At 38.8% G+C, this 21,872-nt stretch overlaps 1 protein-coding gene across 2 annotated transcripts in view; it reads right to left on the bottom strand.

Annotated features, from left to right (window-relative positions):
• Positions 1 to 21,872, bottom strand: part of SLC9A9 (solute carrier family 9 member A9) — a 579,933-nt gene that overhangs the window by 277,907 nt on the left and 280,154 nt on the right. For both annotated transcript variants that reach the window (XM_032258640.1, XM_032258631.1), the window contains exon 9: positions 13,813 to 13,901. In XM_032258640.1, the coding sequence (XP_032114531.1) occupies positions 13,813 to 13,901 (89 nt within the window). The remainder of the gene's footprint in view (positions 1 to 13,812; positions 13,902 to 21,872) is intronic.

Here is a 21,872-nt window from a genome sequence, read left to right as displayed (position 1 = left end):
ACATAGGGAATATCATTAAAGAGTGGTGTTGCCTTATTCTACAGGCCAGTGTATCCAATTCCTACAAACAGCCCAGAAATTACATGAAACATTTGGCAGGACCAAATGAGGAAAAAATGTTCACTTAAAATCAGACTATTTTTCACTGGAAGGTTAGATAGTCTCAAACTCTTTTAGTCTCTTGTATGTTTGGATGAAGCAAAAGACCCCTATAGACCTCAACTTGTTAATATAAAAGCAAGCCAAAACCCAAACAGTAAATCAGTACAAAGGGGAAGAATAGTATTTTCCCTGGGGGATATTGTAAATTATTAATTTATGCCAGAAATGAGTACAGACAGTGTCATAAAAATGGATCACTATGACACCAGCCTGCAGAACACCATTTAAGAACACCTGTATAAGGAAATAAAAAGTTAAGACATAATTCCCCTTGGGGCCCCAGGGAAGACCTCGGTACTACTCACAGAACTTCACATTAACCATCCAGAAACCTGTTGTGTCAGAATTCAGAGCATTGAAACTCTGCCAGGACTCATTCCAAGTGCTAGCTCTGATGCCTGTGTGCCTGTCTGTTTCTAGTTGGCCAAGAGGTCTTCTATCCCGGTCCTATGTTATAGGCCCCCATACTATCATCAGAGCAACATCATCAGAAAGAGAAAGCAAGTCAAGGGCTGGGGTATGAAGTAATTGTCCTGGAAACCCCAAATCACACTTTCTCCAGATGTGAATCTCAATGATCATGTGTTCACAGATCTCTAGGGGAAAAGAACTATGTTAATTCATATACTACAATGACTAAGGCAAGGTTAGACATTCTTTCCCAACAGAAGCATTCCTTTATTTTTCAACAGGTATCTTTTCCCTTTTAGTTTGTTCTTGAAAATTTAATTTGCACAAAGCAAGGCACAGCACCAACAAGGAAAAGAAACCTGTTTTAGAGTTTTTTTGTTTTTATTTTTTATTTTTTTAAACAGCTTAGAATCAATGGAAAAATATAACAGAAATAGTTTGCTACCCAGGTATTCACTGTTGAGGCAGGTCCATCATAACGGCTTTTTATTCTCCCTTAAGAAGAGATTGGTCACCGCTGATTCCAATCAGATCCTTTTTCAATGTAACCCAGATCAATTGTATTAAGTGACTCTCCTAAAACTAAACTCTTGTTCTCACTTATTAGATTTCCCTCTGGGGTACTTTATTCAGAGTTATAAATCATATCTTCACTGATGGGATTTTTTGGATTTTTGAGCTGTACCTCCAGAAGCAATTCAATTTCTTTTCTGAAGGAATTGCAAAGATTCAATGTTTTATTAAATACATTTGCTGCATCTTCCGAGCTCATTAAGGAAACGGCATCCTTAACTTTGGCAGCATTCTTTAACAAACACATGCTCAGGCACACATATTCAAACTTAAATGTTTTCTGTGTTGCATCAATAAAATTTAATTAAAATGAGTAGAAAAATTATAGTAATTTCCATTTATCTTTCTAAAATGCCATTATGAGACTGAAGCTCTTCATACTTACACCTATCAAGCAGGGTGATAAAACTGTAATGGGCCATTAAAGGGGGTTATGCCATTACCATCCTTAGAAATTTTAAGGCAATAATAGGCAACCATCTGTCTTGGATGTCATCAAAGCAGGTACCAGGCCAGCTGATCTTCTAAATTCCATTCAGATAAATTTTTCCATTATGCATTGAATCAGATCCATTCATAGAAAGACATGGATCATATAAATTTATATGTTGGTATCTAAGCATTGATGATGGATTTCTTGTTTTCTAAAAGCGAAAAATTAAGACAGAGAGAGCACTATTTTTTTTAAGGAGTTGGGGCTCTACGTAGTGAAAAAGAATATGAAACTATGATTTTGGGGAAAATTTAATAAAGAAAATTAATATTTAGAAAAGGCTAAACGAGTTAAGTAGACTTTCTTTAGGGCTTGGAGGGATGAGTAAGAAAAATTAAGGGAAGACTTTGGAAATTTGTTAGCAAGAAATTTAAAGGTAAATTAGTATGTCACCAAGACATCGTCTATTGGGTAGAGACATAGTCCTGGGAGGTGACTCTGATACAGAACGTTTTATGACAGTGATGGAGAAATGGAATAAAACAACAATGACATCATTCAAGTACTCTTAGTAACATAGAACGCTGATGAATTCTGAAGAAAGCAAGCCAGCAGAGGCAAAATGGAGTAATATATCTGTCATAAGATAAAGAGATGATGAGATGAGATAGATGATGAGACAGAACCAATACTTTGTTGCAAAAAGAAAAGACTCTTCTTGGCTCTACCTATTAAGGCTCTCTCAGGGTTGTTGTAAAGCAGGGAAATAAAAAGATGGAGGAGAGTGGTGATCTGCAGGGACAGGGCTCCCTTCATCCTCCTCTGTAAAGGGGACAGGGAAGAAAAACAGAAAGCCCAAAGAGAGGAGGAAGAATGGATTAGTGATAAAAGGAGAAAACAGTAGAACGTGTAAGTAACTTTAAAATAATCAGGATAATATGTAAAGTTTTATAAATTTAATAAAAGGGGAAAATACATGCATGTAATTTTTCTGTAAGAAAAGGTCTATAGTCAAATACGTACAAAGGACATTAAAACAACAATAAGTTGTGGTGCCTTATTCTATTCTTTGTGTGGCCTTAACTTCTCTAAGACTATGATATCTGATTAATAATAGTATTTACCTTGTAGATTTTATGTGAATATTAATAAGGATAACTAATATGAAACATATATGTTCAGTGCCTGACACAATATAGTATTCAACAATTGTTGATAATAAAATTTTTAAAAACCTGAATAGTTAGAATGTGCATATGCCCAAAATTGACTGAAGAAGCATAAAACCTAAATATTCAACCACATACGAAATTAAAAGCACTATCAAGCAATTACTTCCAAAAATGGCATCGAGCCTCCTGGTAGTTTAAAATGTCCACAAATTATTTGACACCCCCTCCCCCACCATCGCTTCACAATGTAGAGCTTAATTACCCTCCCCTTTACATAGTCCAATTAGCTAATCAATTCTAACAAATAGAATATGACAGAAATGACAGCGAATAACTTTAGAGAATAGTTAATTAAAACTATTGCTTCTTTCTCCCTGCTCTCTCTGGTTTCACTTGCTCTGGGCAAAGTACGCTTTCACACCATGAGGACACCCAAGCAGTCCTATGGAGGACACAGGTGGAAGAACTGAGGTCTTCTGCCAACAGCCATGTAAATGAAGCTCTTGGAGAGAATTCTCCAGCCCCGCCCCAGCCAAGTCTCGAGACACGGAAGCCCTGCCTAACAATTTGTCAGCAACCTCCTGAGACCCTGAGCCAAAACCACCCAGCAAAGCTGATGCTCCTGGATTCCAGGACTTCACAAACTACATGAAATAATAATATAAGTTTGTTGTTTAAAGCTGCTAAATTTGGGAGTAATTTGTTACATAGCAATATATAACAAACATACCAAATGTTGTTTTTAGAAGCAGGTGCTGTGTATTTTTAATTTACAGTGCATATGCCTTGAGCAATGACCCATCTCCAGGTTGACCCTGGGTTGGAAAACTGGCCCGACCCCTCAAAGTCATTGAATTTTCCTGGGTTTCTGTTTCCTCCCATAAAATTCTGAGTTCGAAAGTTTATCTTTCTGGTCCCCCTTATCTCTGAACTTTTTTGATTTCATGACTTAAAATTTCCAACTGCAATTATATGTTATGCTAAACAGATTTGTGGGTGAGTAGGATAGACTTAATTGAGAAGTTATAGTCCAATTACAACTTTGTCAGAGAAAACATTTTATATAAAAAATTGTCAAAGAGAAGCATGGATGGCTTACTTATCTTTATTTCTTTCTGGGTCCCAGTACCCAGGACACAGAGGGTACCCACTATTGAAGGTGCCAAATATCTATGTGTGGTGCCTACTATAATACATGTTGGTTGTGGAGTAAAGGCTTCTCAAGTAGGGAAATAATACTTTCCAGGCATTGCAAGTACACTGTGTTCTTGCCATGGTGTGGGAGCTCCACTCTCATTAGCGTTGAAAAGAAAACACGTATTAGCTGAACTACTAAATGTCCTTTATACAATATAATGAGTTTCATTGAAAAGAATCACAAGCTTAGCTAAGGGGAAATTTAAACACTTTGCCATCATTTATAAATTCAACCCTTCTAGGATGATATTTTTAAAGATATTTTGAATGAAGGAGAAAAGAAAAGTGGTAGAAATCTTGACAAAAGAAATGTAATTAGAGTAATAAAAAAGGCAATTCTATCCTTTATGAAGATATCTTTTATCTTCTCAGAAGCCAGGGAGGCAGGGGCATTGTTGCCCATGACATTCTCTCTCCACTGTGCCTTGGAACAGGTTACTGAGATGGAACGTGACTGCCTTTGTTAAAAGAAATAGAAAAATATGTGCAAAACCATAATCAAAAATCACTGTAATGCAAATCAATAAGGCAGAGACACACTGCAGGAAACACACAAGTAATGGAATTGTGCTTGATCTTTCTTTCAATATCTCAAGATTACCCTAGACATTTGCCTTATGCATCCATCTCATTAAATTTAAATGAATGCATCATGTCGAATTAAATAAAACCACTAATTAGCATATATTGTTTCTCTTCTCTATTTTTTTTATCTTAGAATGTTAATGGTCATAATTCATTCCCTTATTAATTTGTTTATTAATTCAGAAAGAATTTATCTAGTTCTTAAGTTCAAGGTAAAACCAGACGGTAAATTTCCATAAACTTTTCATATAGACCACGATATCCTAACAGGTTAAACAGGACAAAAATATGTCTGGAGTCACAGAAGGTTCAGATAAATTTAGATGTCATATATGTACACAGTTTACTAAAAGGAAGTGTGGTGAGTGTTGAGATCTATGTTGTAGAAGTCACTTATCATGTTTGCTCACAACTAACCCTTAAAACCACTAATAGAGACAAATACTATGAATCCCAAAAGATCCATTGTTCTGTTTTTCCTCAATGATGCTATCACGGTTATCTTTGTAAGGCAGAAATCTGATTATTATCATTATCACTATGCCTAAAAGATTTAACCAATTATGACCCTCATAGGTTTGAATTCTCCCAAGCGGAGCACAATGAGACACTGAAAGGTCCATCTAGATTTACCTCTCCATTTTCACTCTCAGCTGTCTTCCACAAGCTTCCCTTCACTGCTCTCTAACCTGTACCAGCGGCCCACCCCTATCTACTTCTTGGAGGCAACCTGGGACCTAGTCACAGTGTGTTACCTCTTTGTTTCTGGGACTTGTCAAGCTTTTCTTTTTTCAGTTTTTATTTTAGATTGAAGGAGTACCCATGCAGTTTTTTCACATGGGTGTACTGCCTGATGCTGAAGTTAAGGGTACAATGGATCCTGTCACCCAGGTAGTGAGCATAGTACAAAATAGTTGTATTGTCAACCCTTACTCTTTTCCTCACTGCCTTCTAGTAGCTCTTAGTATCTACTGCTGCCATCTTTATGTCCATGAGTATCCAATGTTTAGCTCCCACTTACATGTGAGAACATGTGGCATTTGGTTTTCTGTTTCTGTGTTAATTCACTTAGAATAATGGCCTCCAGCTGCATCCTTGTTGCTGCGAAGAACATGTTTTCATTCTTCCTTATGGGTGTGTAGTATTCCGTGGTATATTTCTTTATCCAATCCATTGTTGATGGGCACCTAGATTGATTCCATGTCTTTCTTATTGTGAATAGTGCTGCAGAACATATGAGTGCATGATTTTTTTGTAGACTAATTCATTTTCCTTTGGATATATACCCAGTAATGAGATTGCTGGTTCAAATGGTAGTCCTATTTTAAGCTCTTTGAGAAATCTCTAAACTGCTTTTCATGGTGGCTGAACTAATTTACAGTCCCATCAGCAGCGTATGAGTTCTCTTTTCTCCACAGCCTCACTAGCATCTGCTTTTTAAAAATAATAGCCATTCTGAATGATGTGAGATAATATCTCATTATGGTTCGATTTGCATAATTAGTGATGTTGAGCATTTTCTCATAAGTTTCTTGGCTACTTGCATGTCTTCTTTGGAGAAGCATCTGTTCGTGTCCTTTGCCCAATTTTTAATGGGGTTATTTGTTTTTGCTCGTGAAGTCTTTCATAGATTCTAATATTAGATCTTTGTCTGATGCATAATGTGTGAATATTTTCTCCCATTATGTAGGTTGTCTGTTTACTCTGTTGATAGTTTATTTTGCTGTGCAGAAGCTCTTTGGTTTAATTAAGTCCCACTTGTCAGTTTTTGTTTTTGTTGCAATTGCTTTTGAGGACTTAGTCACAAATCCTTTCCCAAAGGTGATGTCCAGAATAATATTTTCCAGGTATTCTTGAAGGGGTTTTACAGTTTGAAGTCCTACATTTAAATCTTTAATACATCTTAAGTTAATTTTTGAATACGGTGAAAGGTAGGGGTCTAGTTTCATTCTTCTGCATGTGGCAAGCTAGCTCTGCCAGTACCATTTATTGAACAGGATTCACTTCCCCGTTGCTTATTTTTGTTGCCCTCATCAAAGACCAGATGAGTGTAGGTGTGCAGCTTTATTTCTGGGTTCTCTATTCTGTTTTATTGCTCTGTGTCCATTTTTGTACCGCTACAATACTGTTTTCGTTACTGGCCTTACAGTATAGTTTCAAATTGGGTAACTTGATGCCTCTAGCTTTGTTCTTTTCGCTTAGAATTGCTTTCAAACTCTTTATTAGTTTTATATGTTTGCATACTCTATTCTTTTTGCTTTTATTCTCCATGAAATCTGAATGACAATATCCTAATTAACCCTATACCCAAACTCCAAAACATCCAACCCAAAAATCAGCTTCCCATGAAAACCTTGCCTTCAGTAAGCAACTCGATTCTCTGGTTTTCTATGCGATGTTGTGCATCCCTCTATGTTGGCATCTGCCACATGTGGTTGGTTGTGCATGTGAGTGCATGCATGCATATGCATATATATGTTTGCACACATGTGTATGTCTCCTGCTATTTTAGAACTTCCAAAGGGCAAGAACCATGGGCTATCTGCCCTTGTCTCCTTGGCTTCCAGCATGGTGCTGGCCATACAACCACTGTAGTTCTTAGAACACAACTAGTCCATGTTTGAATTAAAAAGCTGGAAGGTTCTTAAGTCATAACCTGAGATGCTGAGTTGTAGTTGTCATAACCTCAGTGTGAACCTTTTTACTTCAGTATGAACCAGGGTCTTTGGTTTTTGATTGCCTCATCCTGGGATTTGCTTTGACAACTTATTGAAATTGTGTACCCAGTTATTTGGTTGCAAGTTAAATGACACTCTAATTCCGCCTCTCATCTCTATGCATTGCAGTCTTTAATCAAGTAATCTTTACACAATTGTAGTCTAAGAGAAGGAACCAGACACATATCTTATGCTCCATGTCAAGTCAAAGAATATTAGGTCTAGAGCATGATCCTTAAAAACCAGTCATTTAGTTCAACCATTCATTTTACAGATGGGAAAAGTGAAACTCATGTGTGTTAAATTAATTATCTGAGCCCCACCATGAGTACCGGAGATGGGGGCAAGACCCAGTTTTCTAGACTCTCGGCCAGCTGTGCTTCCCACCATACCTTGCTCCCCCCATATTCCAGATCCTTTATTTGAATTTTCAGAGTCATGCACAGAACATATAATTTGGTTCTCATTGTCTTCTTTTATTGGAAATTTAAACTTGGATTATTGCTGCCTTTCCATTCAATGGCGATAAACACCATAAATATCATCTGGGAGGAATGGAAATAAAATAAGCATCTGGAAAGAATGTGCTATAATGAAGATGTCATTGTTTGCCCATAAATGCTAGACAAAGAATCTGGCTTTTCAAAAGCAAATACATGAAAACATCTATGTCCATCCCAACTTGTATTTGTATAAAATATTAAAATGCAGTGAAATTGGTAGATTTTCAAAGATAACAGAATCAAATACTATAAAAAATAAATGGCTTATTATCTGAATTAGCTGAAAGTATAATAAAGATGGCCAAACATTCATTCGTTTTTTCCTTCCACCCATTCAAGGTTTACTGAATAAATGATGCCCCACAATTGGCAGTATCCCATCTACTAACCAAATGATATTTAGTAAGAGGCAAAATGGTTTGAACTACAAAAATTTGAAATCTGCTGCTTATTAGCGTAGCAAAAACTCAAATACATGATTTTTTCTTTACTGTTTCATTCCCTCAACATACAAAAGTATGTTATTTCTCCTACCTTAAAAATCAAAAGGTATTTTCTTTGGTCCTAGTTCTTTCTCCAGTGATCACCTCATTTCTCTGCTGCCCTTCAGCAAAACTCCATTGAAAGACTTGTTGATACAGGAGGTTTCCAATTTCTTTCCTCTTACTCTTCCTTGAATCCATTCTACTCAGGCTTTCTGACAAAATGGTTCTTATCACTGTCATCAATGATGTTCATCATCAATGATGTTCATTTTCCTCATCTTACTTGAAATTTCAGCAGCATTTGGTATAATTCATCATGCTCCTTGAGATAATCTTCTTTTGACTTCTAGGACATCATACTTTCCTTCCTTTTTTTTTTCCCTAATATCTATTATCTTTCAGGCTCATTTGCTGATTTTGGATTTTTTAACATTGAAGTACCTTTGGGATTCATTTTTGGACCTCTTCTCTATCAGTGTCTTAGAAATTCATCCAGTCTCATGTTCTCAGTATCATTTCTATATGATATGCAATATCATCTCTATATGTTAGTCATATGCTGATGACCCTCAAAACCATATTTTTCTCCTAGACCTGTCCTCTGAACTCCAGAATTCTATGTCCAACTGGCTATACAACAGCTCTACTTGACTAACACACATCCCAAACTTAACAAGTCAACCCTGGGCTCATAATCTTCCCCCCAAACCTGTTCTCTTGCAGTCTTCCCTAGCTAACAACTGACACTTCTTTTCTTTTAAAACGTACATACATGCCTGTACTTAAAGGTGTCAAGCGTTTCCCCACCTCACTCAGCTCTCCATGACCTGTATCTTCTCACTGCTCTGCTATTTTGCTCATACTCTCCCTTGTTCACTCCATACCAGCCACATTGGTTCCCCTGCCCAAGGGGGCCTTTGTATCTGTTATTCCCAATTTCTTAATAGCTCTGCCCCAAATGTCCACATGGTTCCCTCTTTTACTTCTTTCAAATACCACCTTGCTGAGGCCTTTCCTGGCTACCCAATCTAATATTATAAGCCTGCCTTCACATCATATACCCTTAGCTCCCTTCCCTGTTTTATTATTGGCCTTATGTCTTACCATGACTGCACTATATATTTTGCATATTTATTTTGACTATTATGAAGCTCCTCAATAGAAATTCTTTTTTTGTTCACTGTTGTATCCCCGGTACCTTGAGCAGTGGCTGGCACAAACTAGGCTCTCAAAAAATTGTTCAACGCGTGAAGGGAATCAGTGACAATAAGAGCTACCTCTTAGGTAGAACGGTAAGTAGAAAGTAAATGAGATAAGTACTTTGTACATGCTAACGCAGAGTAAATGTTAACTATTTACATTCATATCATATACTCATGTGTATCTGTTGGAAATAATTTTTGGTGGCAACGATGTGAAGGGAAGGAGAAATTCTAATTAAAAGGGATGCTATAGAAGTACATGGTTTTTCAGGTTAGCTTCAAGCAAGGTAAATACAGCTGATGGGAACACCCTGGAGTTTGCCCCAGATAGCAAGCTCCCAGCCCTGCCTGGGGGGTGAGGGAATGTGGGAGGAAGCGGGTGGGAGGCAGGCCGAAATTTATCTGAGTGGGATCATGGGGTCTGTAGGCAGTCTTCTGGATGGCTCTGGGTAAGACCTCTGGGCTACACTGCTGTGTGCTGATGTCTATCTTGAATATCCCCTAGCAGTGCTCACGTTACAGGGTAAGAGACAGGGCTTACAGTATCTTGATGTGCACACCCTAAAGCAATAAAGGACTCCAAGTCTAGGGAAAGGGATTGCTGCATATGTTCATTTACTCTTTAATAGGATGCTCTGCTCTTCAAAATACAAACACTTCTGTTGGATCATAGTGTCTGTATCATATTGCTTTGTGCCTAACACATAGTGGTGTTACATGTTTTTTCATAGGTTGAAGTAAAAATGAAGTTCCTACATCTAAAGGGTCATTATCATTTATAAAACATATCTTAAAGTAAAAAAAAAATGCAATTTTAATAAGGCACTCTAATTCTTCAAGCTATAAAGAATGCTTAATTCTCAAAAGCCTTTGTATCCAGACATAGCTATTTGATTAACTGGTATAGACACAATTGAATAGAACTCTTTTGTAAATCATGGCATCTTTGAATTTTATAACTCAAAGTTGATTTACATGGATTTCCCCAAATTTACTAATTGGCTTCCTACACTCTCACTGAGCCGTCCTGGGAAGAGAGGCAATGAAGCTGTGTAACTGCTACCTTCCTATTGACAGTGTGAATACAACATGTGGTATATAGAGAAAGATATCATGTCCTGTAACCATGTAACACCACATAATGCTCCCCAAACCTTTCCCATTTTCAGAGAGGACACAGTGGCAACCTGTATAGTACATGCCTCAGCATTTCTCTACAATTTGTAATTAGTTTCCCATAAGAATTTGAACTCTGCTTGCTACTCTAGTGCAGATGTGGCTGAGAACCTCTGACTGCACTTCTTTCCAAGTGGGGACCTTAGGCTCTGTATAATAGAGTACAGGATATGCATGTGTATATGCATGCATAGGTATGCAAGTATGTATAAATATGCACACATGCTGTATATATACGTATTATAAGAAAAAAGATAAGCAGAAAATGATGATCCTAATAGAAAAGAAATGAGGAAAGGGATGAAAATGAAGTACAAGGGAATTAGCATTCATTAAGCTTCTGCTATAATCCAGGCACCCAAAAAAGAAGGCAGTGTGGTGAACAAAGATGGGAGTATGCAGCTACCTAGATATTAAAGAAAGAACTTGTAAAATTCTCTTTCCTTAAAGGAGAATGCTGTAAAAATGAATGCTGGCAACCTGTCAGGGAGGGCTTGTCAAGCCATTCAGAGGGAGAACAGAAGGTTATGGGCACTGATTTTGGCTTTGTCTCCCCTGGGTGCTAGGCTGCTGTCTTGCCATGAGATGAGTTATCTTTGAAGTTCTGCTGAGCAGTCTAGATAGAATGACTTAAAAGTGCAAGCCCCTAAACAGGGTTCAGCTTCCCAGAATACAAATATGCTCAGAGAACCAAAAGACGTTAGGAAAAAACCAGCCCAAGACATTTCCCTTTAAGCCCTAGGGAAAGCTAGTAGTATTTTAAATGAAAAGGATTCTGAAAGACTTATATGTTGGAGGTTTCTGGATATTGAAATCAGTTTTTTGTTTTGGGGGATTTTTTCTTTTGTTTCATTCAGGGGGCCTCAAGATTTCTATAATTGCATGTTGTGATTCCTTTGAGGCATTTGAGGTGATGGGCAGAGGGGAATGGTGACCTTGCAGAGTCTCTGGGTAGGTGGAGCTAGTCAAGCTTGGGATGTGACAAGGACAGAGGGATGAAAGTGATAGCTCATTTTGGAAAGCTTCAAAGTAAGCCTTAAGGAAATCCTGTTTAGGAATTTCTGGCCAATTACAGGTTTTGCTTTGGTTGCTTTTGCTGTCTCTACTCCCACTGAACTAAAATCATGTCAGATTTCCTCAGAATTGCCATGTTTATTATGAGACATCTCTACCTCCACTTGCATTTTGGGTTAGACTTCATCATTCAGTCCAATTCTCCATCATTGCCTATGTCCACATTCCTTGCCATATAACTTTGCAGTGCTCTCCCACTGTGGTCAGGGATTGTCTTGGCCTCTGGACTCTGGACTATGCCATGTAATTTTCTTTGGCCAATAGGATGTTTAGGAGGTATGACACAAGCAGAGTACAGAAATGGACCTTCTTCAACACTGGGGCTTGCTTTTCTATCAGGAGAATAACAAACATGTGGCAATAGCAAAGCCCACTAGACAAGCCTACTTTAGAATAGAGTCCCCAGCAAACCAACAGATGTATACATAAGCTCAGCTGGTACAAGCATATTCACCCAGTCTGACCCAGATCAAAATGGCTGAAGCTTGCAGGTGTATAATCAATAAATGATTATTGTTGGATAACACTGGAGTTGTGTGATTTTTTTTGTTACACAGCAAAAGCTGCCGGATACAATTGCCATTTGGTTCATGTCCCTCATGTCTGCCCGAGTCATATTCAATTACCTTAAAATTATTTTGCCTAGGACCCTTCAATGACTTCTTGTTACGGGCTGACCTGTGTTCCTCCAAAATTCATATGTTGAAGTCCTAAACCCCAGTAATTCAAAATGTGACCTTATTTGGAAACAAAGTCATGGAAAATGTAATTAGCTAAGATATGGTCATACCAGAGAAGAGTAGGCCCCTAACTCAATATGACCAGTGTCCTCATAAAAAGAAGAAATTTGGTGGTAGACATGCACATTGGGAGACTGCTATATGAACATGAAGGCAGAGATCGGAGTGATGTGTCTACCCAAGGAACACTAAAGATTCCAGAAATCTTTCAGAGGCTAAGAGAGAGTGATAGAACAGATTCTCTTCCACAGCCCTCAAAAGGAGCTATCCTGCCAATACCTTGATCTCAGACTTTTGGCCTCTAGAACTGTGAGACAACACATTCTTGCTATTAAAGCCACTCCCATTACCTACAGGTTATAGTTTAAAGTCCTTCACAAGGTACCTAAGTCCTTTCCTGAGTTGGTCTCTCCTCTCACTGTATCCCACTTGCTTCAGCCTTGCCCCATTCACAAGCTGTGCTGAACTATTTACAGAGCATCCACTGGCTGCTCAAGAGATATTGTCCATGCTGATCCTTTGACCTCAAATGCCCTTGTTGCTACCCTCTGCCCCATACTAGAACTCAGATCTTTACCTAGTTAACTTCTATTTGCATTTCAAGCTCCAGGTTGGGCATCATCTCTGGAAACTTTCTCTTGACTTTCTCAATAGTAACTGTAGGGTGATGTCTTACTAATGCTCCTTACACACACTATACAGGTATTTCTATGACAGCACCTATAGAACTGTGGCAGATTGTTTGCTACACATCTGCATCCTCATCAACAGTCTTGATAATGACCCTCTTGAAGGCAGGACCATAAACTATCTGTTCTTGTATTCCTAGTAGCCAGCATGGTGCTTGGCACAGAGTAGCTGGGCAGAAAATGTCTGTGGAAAGAATCTGTGTGTGTTTATGTGCAAATGTCCAAACAGATGTGTTCTTGGCATAAGGGAGACACATTCTGCTTGTGTGACAACTGGCAGTTGAGTTTGCTTGTCATCAAAAGCACCCAATTAAAGACCAAACCTCACTTCCTTCCTTTTCTTCATTTCCTCCTCTCTCTATAACTACCCAATCTCATATGCTTTATAACGCTTTTAGATGTAAGTGCCTGTGAATTATTACCAACTGTAGGTCTTTCATCTTCAAGACTGACAGTCTAAGTTCAACATCTCTCAGGAGGGAGAGACTATTATAACTATATTTTTGCTTACCAAGAGAATTGTTAATGGTTATCCTGGGGGGAAAAAAAAATCTATAAATATCCAACCTGTAATGAAGCCTTGAGCTTACATTTTTCCTTTACTAATGAAATGCTTTCTGACTATACTGTCAGAATTGCTACATAACTGTTACACAGAAAAGAGATCAAGTCTGTAGTAAATTTTTCTTTTACCTGTTTAGTTCTCACTTTGGAATCCGAAGACAGATTGTTGTAGGTATAATGTGCCTGTGTGACTCCACAGAAGAGAACAGCAACTATCCCTGAAATTAAAAAACAGATTAGTCAAAACCTATTTTCTATCTAAGTCAAAGAGTAGGGGGGACTATTCCAGCTGGAAAATAGACTTGGTGTCAGTAGATTAAAACTGCTAGTAATTACCATGATAATAAAACCTAGGTAAATCTTGTTACTTGCTTTAAACAGGGTTTAAACAGGGTCCTGAAGGATTAAAACTAAAGAAAAGCATTAAGAAGTAGATTCTAAATAAAAATGAGAAGTACATTCTTTCTGGAGATAAACGGGTCCCTGTTCATGAGCTAGTAAAGTTATACTTGAAAACATGAACAAAAGACTGCATAGTCAACCCTGGGCTTTTCCTAGGCAGTGCCAACTACTTTGCTGGATTTTATACTAAATACTGGCATATTTACTGCAAGATATTTGTTTTTCACTGTATACTTTGGGTAGCCTGACGAGGTTCTTGTCATACCATGATTTAGTATTAAAAGTCATGAGTGACAAACCTAAGATGTCTACAAAGGTTTTCCTGCCCCTGCTGATGTTCCTATTTGCCAAGCAAGAAAGAGGAGACCTTGTTTGCTTCTGTGCCTCTTTGAGAAGGCTGGGTGATCTGTCCTGCTGCTGAACACACTCAAGACATTCACTCCTTGAAGAAAAACTGGTCTGTTCTTGTGTGATTCCTACCAACAGTGGACCTTTAGCTGCTTCTTGGCCATCTGCAGGGTTTATTTCTTAAACCACACACCAGCTTTTAATGTGACATGAAGTCACACATACACTAGATGCTTTCTGGAGACAGAGGAATAGTGACCATGAGGCCAATGTGCTATCTGTCCCTGGGCGCTGTTATTCTCTGTGTTATTGTCCCTAGACTGGAGTGGGAAAGCAGTGGGATCTTCACTCTACTTTGGATTAAAGATTAGCTCAATTATGGGAAATTGAGCACAGAGGAGGGCTTTGGGAAAAACACAAGATATAAGTATTCCTCAACTCAGACCAAGGGGATTGAATTGAATTTTAAGTAGCAAAATCTTTCTAACTAAAAACACTCATAAATTAAAAGCTGATGATTCTTAAGTGTATAGAGATATGTGAACTGAATACTGATATTTCAAGTGAATCTGCAACAACGAATTTTAAAAAACTGAGGTTTTTAAAAAAATGTGTAGACTGTATCTTCTACTTACATGTTGGTTATATTTCAGGTCAGCATTGGATAAAATATTGCTAACACATATTTACATAAGTGTTTAGAATCTACATGTCTTATTGCCTTTTAACATTATGCTTCAAATTTTTGACAAAATAATAAAACAAGTCGAAACTTTTACCATGAAATATCTATTCAGTAGGTAATTCAACTGAGTTTTGGTAACTTCTCAGTTTCTTAGCATCTCTTCAGAGTTTCTAAGGCAAAATGCTCATAAACTATTTTACTATTCACAGAATTTCTATTTTAAAAAGCAATGAATACTAGGGAAACTTTTAGCATGCTGAAGCACTAAGTACTTCAAAGCACGAGGAGGATTACCCTGAATACTATTTTGGCATAAAGCATTTCTTTTTATTTATTTAAAGATGCAGCCTCTGTCGAGTGTGTAGTCTATTAGAGGTTTTTCTGGGTGAGGTTTTGCTGACCCGTTCACTGTTGTGGAACTGTTTTGACTAGGTATCGATCTGTAGAGAAGTAATGAATAAAAGGGCAGGTGTATGTGTGTGGGTAGTGAATAAATTCATTGTAAAAACAAGAATAGTAACAAAGAAGTGTTACAAAGGATAAGGAAGGGACTAAGGTTGTCTGAATAGCTACTGTGGGCCAAGAACAGTGCTTGTCTCATTTACATCTCCTGATTTACTGCAGTGAGTTACTGTCTCACAGCAGGCTCGGAATGATTAAGCAGCCTCTCCCCCACCTTCCGCTTTTTAGTAATAGCACCTCCATTCTTTCTGCAGCCCAGGAGCAAACTTTGGGACTACTCTATACTCTTCCTCTCACTGCACATCAGCAATTTTGTTTATTTGTCCTTCAAAATGTAACCCTAAGCCCAAATACTTCTCAACCTCTCCATCCCTAGCATCTCTTTTCAAGCCACCACAACTTTAAGACGGGATTACAACAATGGCTTCCTAACTGGCCTCCCTGCCTCCCATGGTGGCACTCGGCAATAGTGCTTCTTTAAAAATGAGTAAGACCATGTCAGGCCTTTGCTCAAGACTTTGTAATGAATTCCTGTGGCTTAAAAGACCCTGTAGGATCCGTTCCTGCCCCTTCCCCACTCTCCACAACTTGCTGACCTCTTCTCTGACCATATTCCTTCACCCCTTACCTTTCACTATCCTCTTTAACTGTGTTCTGCTATGGGCCCTTGCACTTCCTCCTACATCCCACTATTTGGAAAGCTCTGCAGATATCCACATGGCTCCCTCCCTCCTTAGATATCTGTTTAGATGTTGCATGAGCAGACAGGTCTTCTCCAATCACTCTGTACAAACTGTTCACTCTCTTCATTCTCTACTTGCTTTATTTTTTCCTGTATTATTTACTGCTATCACTTGGCTCCCATTTCTCTCTTGTCCGTTGCCATGTGAGATGTGCCTTTCACCTTCCACCACGATTGTGAGGCCTCCCCATCTACATGGACTTGTGAGTCCATTAAACCTCTTTTTCTTTATAAATTATCCAGTCTTGAGTATGTCCTTATCAGCAGCATGAAAACAGACTAATACACTGTATCACAAGGCAAAGCAGAGGGACTCCTTGATTTGTAACCCTTAGAGCAGTACCAGGCACATGGTAGGCACTCTGTATTTGTTGAATAAATAAGTGAACATTCCCATTTCTACTGAACAAAAGAGACACTAAAGTAATTTACTCAAGGTCACCTTGAAAGTGGCAGAGCTGAGATCAAAGAGTCCATAGACTCCCTGTGCTTTTCTGCCTACATTAGATCATCTGTGAGTATATTAAGGTGATCATAAGCCATCAAAAAAATATCATTTCTGATGTCCCGGGAACTAGCCAGAGATTTTATGATAAAGATTACATATCTGAACTAGCTGGGCTTATCATTAGAGAAAGTTTTCCTAGTGGCTGCATTGGTTATCATTTCCTCACCTCCAGTAGAAAACTAACAGGCGATGTTGTTGCTAAATACTTTTTGAGTCTTGTGTGGATGGATATGTCATATAAACAACAAACAATGGGGAATGAGCCTACATGACCAGAGGCTTGGTGTTGTAATTAAAATTAAACAGGGAGGAGGATCCAAGACGGCCAAATTGGAAGAGCTCTGGAGTGCAGTTCCCAGTGAGAACAGCACCGAGCGTGAGTGCTCACCACATTTCCAAACAAGTTTTCACTGCCCACAGACCAGGAGATTCCCAGGCCAAAAAGCGCCACGAGTTTTCAGCCTGGCAGTTTCAGTCGGAGCTGGGTTGGCACACAGAAACTCACACAAGTCTGGGTGGTTGTTTCGACTGGCGCCTGGAATGCCTAGAAGGCAGAGCCGCTCATTCAACTGAAAGGGAGGGGCCTGAGACAGGGACCCAGGTGATCTGGCTCAGTGGGTACCACCCCACAAAACAAGCAATTTGAAATGCTCTGGATTGAGAGTTTCACAGCAAGCACAGCAGGACCCAGGACAGTCCAGCACAGTGGGGGGAAGGGCGTCCCCCACTACTGAGGCAGTCCACCACTACCGAGGCAGTTCTCACAGCAGCTGATCAGAGCCTGCGGCAGCTCAGAAACACCTCTGCTGGCAGACTGTGACTAGACTACTCCGTGCAGGGTTGGATATCTATGAAAGAAGGCAACAGCACAACAGGAACTTGTAAATAAAGCCTACCTTCCTAGGACAGAGCACCTGGGAAAAGAGGTGATTATGAGTTCAGCTGTAGCAGACTTAAAGGTACCTACCCAACAGCTCTGCATGGAACAACAGAGCTCCCAGTACAGCACTTGAGCTCCTATAAGGGACAAACTGTCTCCTCAAGCAACTCCCCAATCCCCGTATACCCAAAGAGACACCTCGTAAAGGAGAGCTCAGGCCAACATCTGGTGGGTATCCTTTAGGGATGAGGATAGCAGAGGAAGAAACCGGTGGCAACCGTTGCTGTTCTGCAGCCCCTGAGGGTGATTCCCAGGTGAGCAGGGTCTGGAGTGGACCTCCAGTGGTCCTGCAGCAGAGGGAACTGACTGTTAGAAGGAAAACTAAGAAGCAGAAATAAATAGCTTCAAAATCAACAAAAAGGATGTCCACTCAGAGACCCCATCCAAAAGTCACCAACTACAAAGACCACAGGTAGATAAAGCCACTAAGATGGGAAGAAGCCAGCACAAAAAGAATGAAAACACCAAAAAACAGAATGCCTCACCTCCTCCAAGGGATCACAACTCCTCACCAGCTAGGGATCAAAGATGGATAGAGAATGAATCTGATGAGTTGACAGAAACAAGCTTCATAAGGTAGGTAATAACAAACTTCTCAGAGCTAAAAGAACATGTGCTAACCCAATGCAAAGAAACTAAGAACCTAGAAAAAAGGTTAGATGAGATGCTAACTAGAATAAACAGCTTACAGAAGAATATAAACAACTTGATGGAACTGAAGAATACAGCACGAGAACTTTGCAAAGCATACACAAGTTTCAATAGCTAAATCCACCAAGCAGAGGAAAGGATATCAGAGATTGATGATCAACTCAATGAAATAAAACGAGAAGGCAAGAATAGAGAAAAAAGAGTGAAAAGAAATGAACAAAGCCTCCAAGAAATATGGGATGATGCGAAACAACCTAATCTACATTTGATAGTTGTACCTGAATGTGACAGAGAGAATGAATCCAAGCTGGGAAATAATCTTCAGGATATTATCCACGGGGACTTCCCCAACCTAGCAAGGCAGGCCAATATTCAAGTCCAGGAAATACAGAGAACACCACAAAGATATTCCTCAAGAAGAGCAACCCCCACGAGGCACATAATCATCAGATTCACCAGGGTTGAAATGAAGGAAAAAATGCTAAGGGCAGCAAGAGAGAAAGGTCGGGTTACCCACAAAGGGAAGCCCATCAGACTCACAGCATATCTCTCTGCAGAAACCTTACAAGCCAGAAGAGAGTGGGAGCCAATTTTTAACATCCTTAAACAAAAGAACTTTCAATCTAGAATTTCATATCCAGACAAATTAAGCTTAATAAGTGAAGAAGAAAGAAAATCCTTTATGGACAAAGCAATTGCTCAGAGATTTCATCACCACCAGGCCTGCTTTGCAAGAGCTCCTGAAAGAAGCACTAAACAAGGAAAGGAACAACCAGTACCAGCCACTCCAAAAACATACCAAATGGTAAAGAGCATCAACACAATGAAGAAAATGTGTCAACTAATGGGCAAAACATCCAGCTAGCATCAAAATGGCAGGATCAAATTCACACATAACAATATTAACCTTAAATGTAAATGGACTAAATGCCCCAATCAAAAGACACAGACAGGCAAATTGGATAAAAAGTCAAAACTCATCTGTGTGCTATATTCAGGAAACCCATCTCATGTGCAAGGACACACATAGGATAAAAATAAAGGATGGAGGAAGATTTATCAAGCAAATGGAGAGCAAAAAAAAAGCAGGAGTTGAATCCTAGTCTCTGATAAAACGGACTTTAAACCAACAAAGATCAAAAGAGACAAACAAGGGTATTACATAATGGTAAAAGGATCAATGCATCAAGAAGAACTAAAGATTCTAAATATATACACACCCAATACAGGAGCACCCAGGTACATAAAGCAAGTTCTTAATGACCTACAAAGAGACTTAGACTCCCACACAATAATAGTAGGAGACTTGAACACTCCATTGTCAATATTAGACAGATCAATGAGACAGAAAATTAACAAGGATATCTAGGACTTGAACTCAGATCTGGACCAAGCAGACCTAATAGACACCTGCAGGACCAAGCAGATCTGCTAGGCACCTGCAGAAATCTCCACCCCAAATGCAGAGAATATACATTCTTCTCAGCAGCGCATGGTACCTACTCTAAAATTGACCACATAATTGGAAGTAAATCATTCCTCAGCAAATGCAAAAGAACAGAAATCATAACAAACAGTCTCTCAGACCACAGTGTAATCAAATTAGAATGCAGAATTCAGAAACTAACTCAGAACCACACAACTTCATGGAAACGGAACAACTGGCTCCTGAATGTCGACTGGATAAACAATGAAATGAAGGCAGAAATAAAGATGTTCTTTGAAACCAATGAGAACAAAGACACAATGTACCAGAATCTCTGGGACACATTTAAAGCACTGTCTAGAGGGAAATTTATAGCAATAAATGCCCTCCAGAGAAGCAAGGAAAGATGTAAAATTGACACCCTATTGTCAAAATTGAAAGAGCTACTGGAGCAAGATAAAAATAAAAAAAAAACTCAAAAGCTAGCAGAAGACAAGAAATAACTAAGATCAGAGCAGAACTTAAGGAGATAGAGACACAAAAAATCCTTAAAAAAATCAATAAATCCAGGAGCTGATTTTTTGAAAAGATCAACAAAATAGATAGACCACTAGCCAGATTAATAAAAAAGAAAAGAGAGAAGAATCAAATAGATGCAATAACAAACGATAAAGGGGATATCACCACTGACTCCCCAGAAATACAAACTACAATCAGAGATTACTACGAACAACTCTATGCACATAAACCAGTAAACCTGGAAGAAATAGATAAATTTCTGGACACTTGCACCCTCCCAAGCCTAAACCAGGAAGAAGTCAAAACCTTAAACAGACAAATAACAAGGGCTGAAGTTGAGGCAGCATTTAATAGCTTACCAACCAAAAAAAGGTCCGGACGGGTTCACAGATAAATTCTACCAGAGATACAAAGAGGAGCTGGTACCACTCTTCTGAAACTATTCCAAACAATACAAAAAGAGGGAATCCTTCCCAAATCATTTTATGAGACCAACATCATCCTGATACCAAAACCCGGCAGAGACTCAACAAGAAAAGAAAACTTCAGGTCAATATCCATGATGAACATAGATGCGAAAATCTTCAATAAAATACTGGCAAACTGATTACAACAGCACATCAAAAAGCTTATCCACCACTATCAAGTAGGCTTCATTCCAGGGATGCAAGGCTGGTTCAACATACGTAAGTCTATAAACGTAATCCACCACATAAACAGAACCAAAGACAAAAACCACATGATTATCTCAATAGATGAAGAGAAGGCCTTTGACAAAATTCAACAGCCCTTTATGCTAAAAACTCTCAATAAACTAGGTATCAATGGAACATATCTCAAAATAATAAAAGCTTTTTACAACAAACCCACAGCCAATATCATACTGAATGGGCAAAAACTGGAAGCATTCCCTTCAAAATATGGCATTAGACAAGGATGCCCTCTCTCACCACTCCTATTCAATATAGTATTGGAAGTTCTAGCCAGATCAATTAGGCATGAAAAAAAAAAAAGGTTATTCAATTAGGAAAAGAGGAAGTCAAATTGTCTCTATCTGCAGACAACATGATTGCATATTTAGAAGACCCCATCATCTCAGTCCAAAATCTCCTTAAATTGATAAGCAACTTCAGCAAAGTCTCAGTATACAAAATCAATGTGCAGAAATCACAAGCATTTCTATACACCAATAATAGACTAACAGAGAGCCAAATCAAGAGTGAACTCCCATTCACAATTGCTACAAAGAGAATAAAATACCTAGGACTACAACTAACAAAGGACGTAAAGCATCTCTTCAAGAAGAACTACAAACCACTGCTCAACGAAATAAGAGAGGATGCAAACAAATGGAGAAACATTCCATGCTCATGTTTATAAGAATCAATATCATGAAAATGGCCATACTGCCCAAAGTAATCTATAGATTCAATGCTACCCCCATCAAGCTACCAATGACCTTCTTCACAGAAATGGAAAAAAATACCTTAAACTTCATGTGGAACC

The sequence above is a fragment of the Sapajus apella genome, unplaced genomic scaffold (genome assembly GCF_009761245.1).
Source record: "Sapajus apella isolate SASKATOON/1434 unplaced genomic scaffold, GSC_monkey_1.0 scaffold4, whole genome shotgun sequence".
Classification (NCBI taxonomy): domain Eukaryota; kingdom Metazoa; phylum Chordata; class Mammalia; order Primates; family Cebidae; genus Sapajus; species Sapajus apella.
The sequence above is the reverse complement of the archived record's forward strand: the minus strand, read 5'-3'. Positions and strand labels throughout refer to the sequence as shown.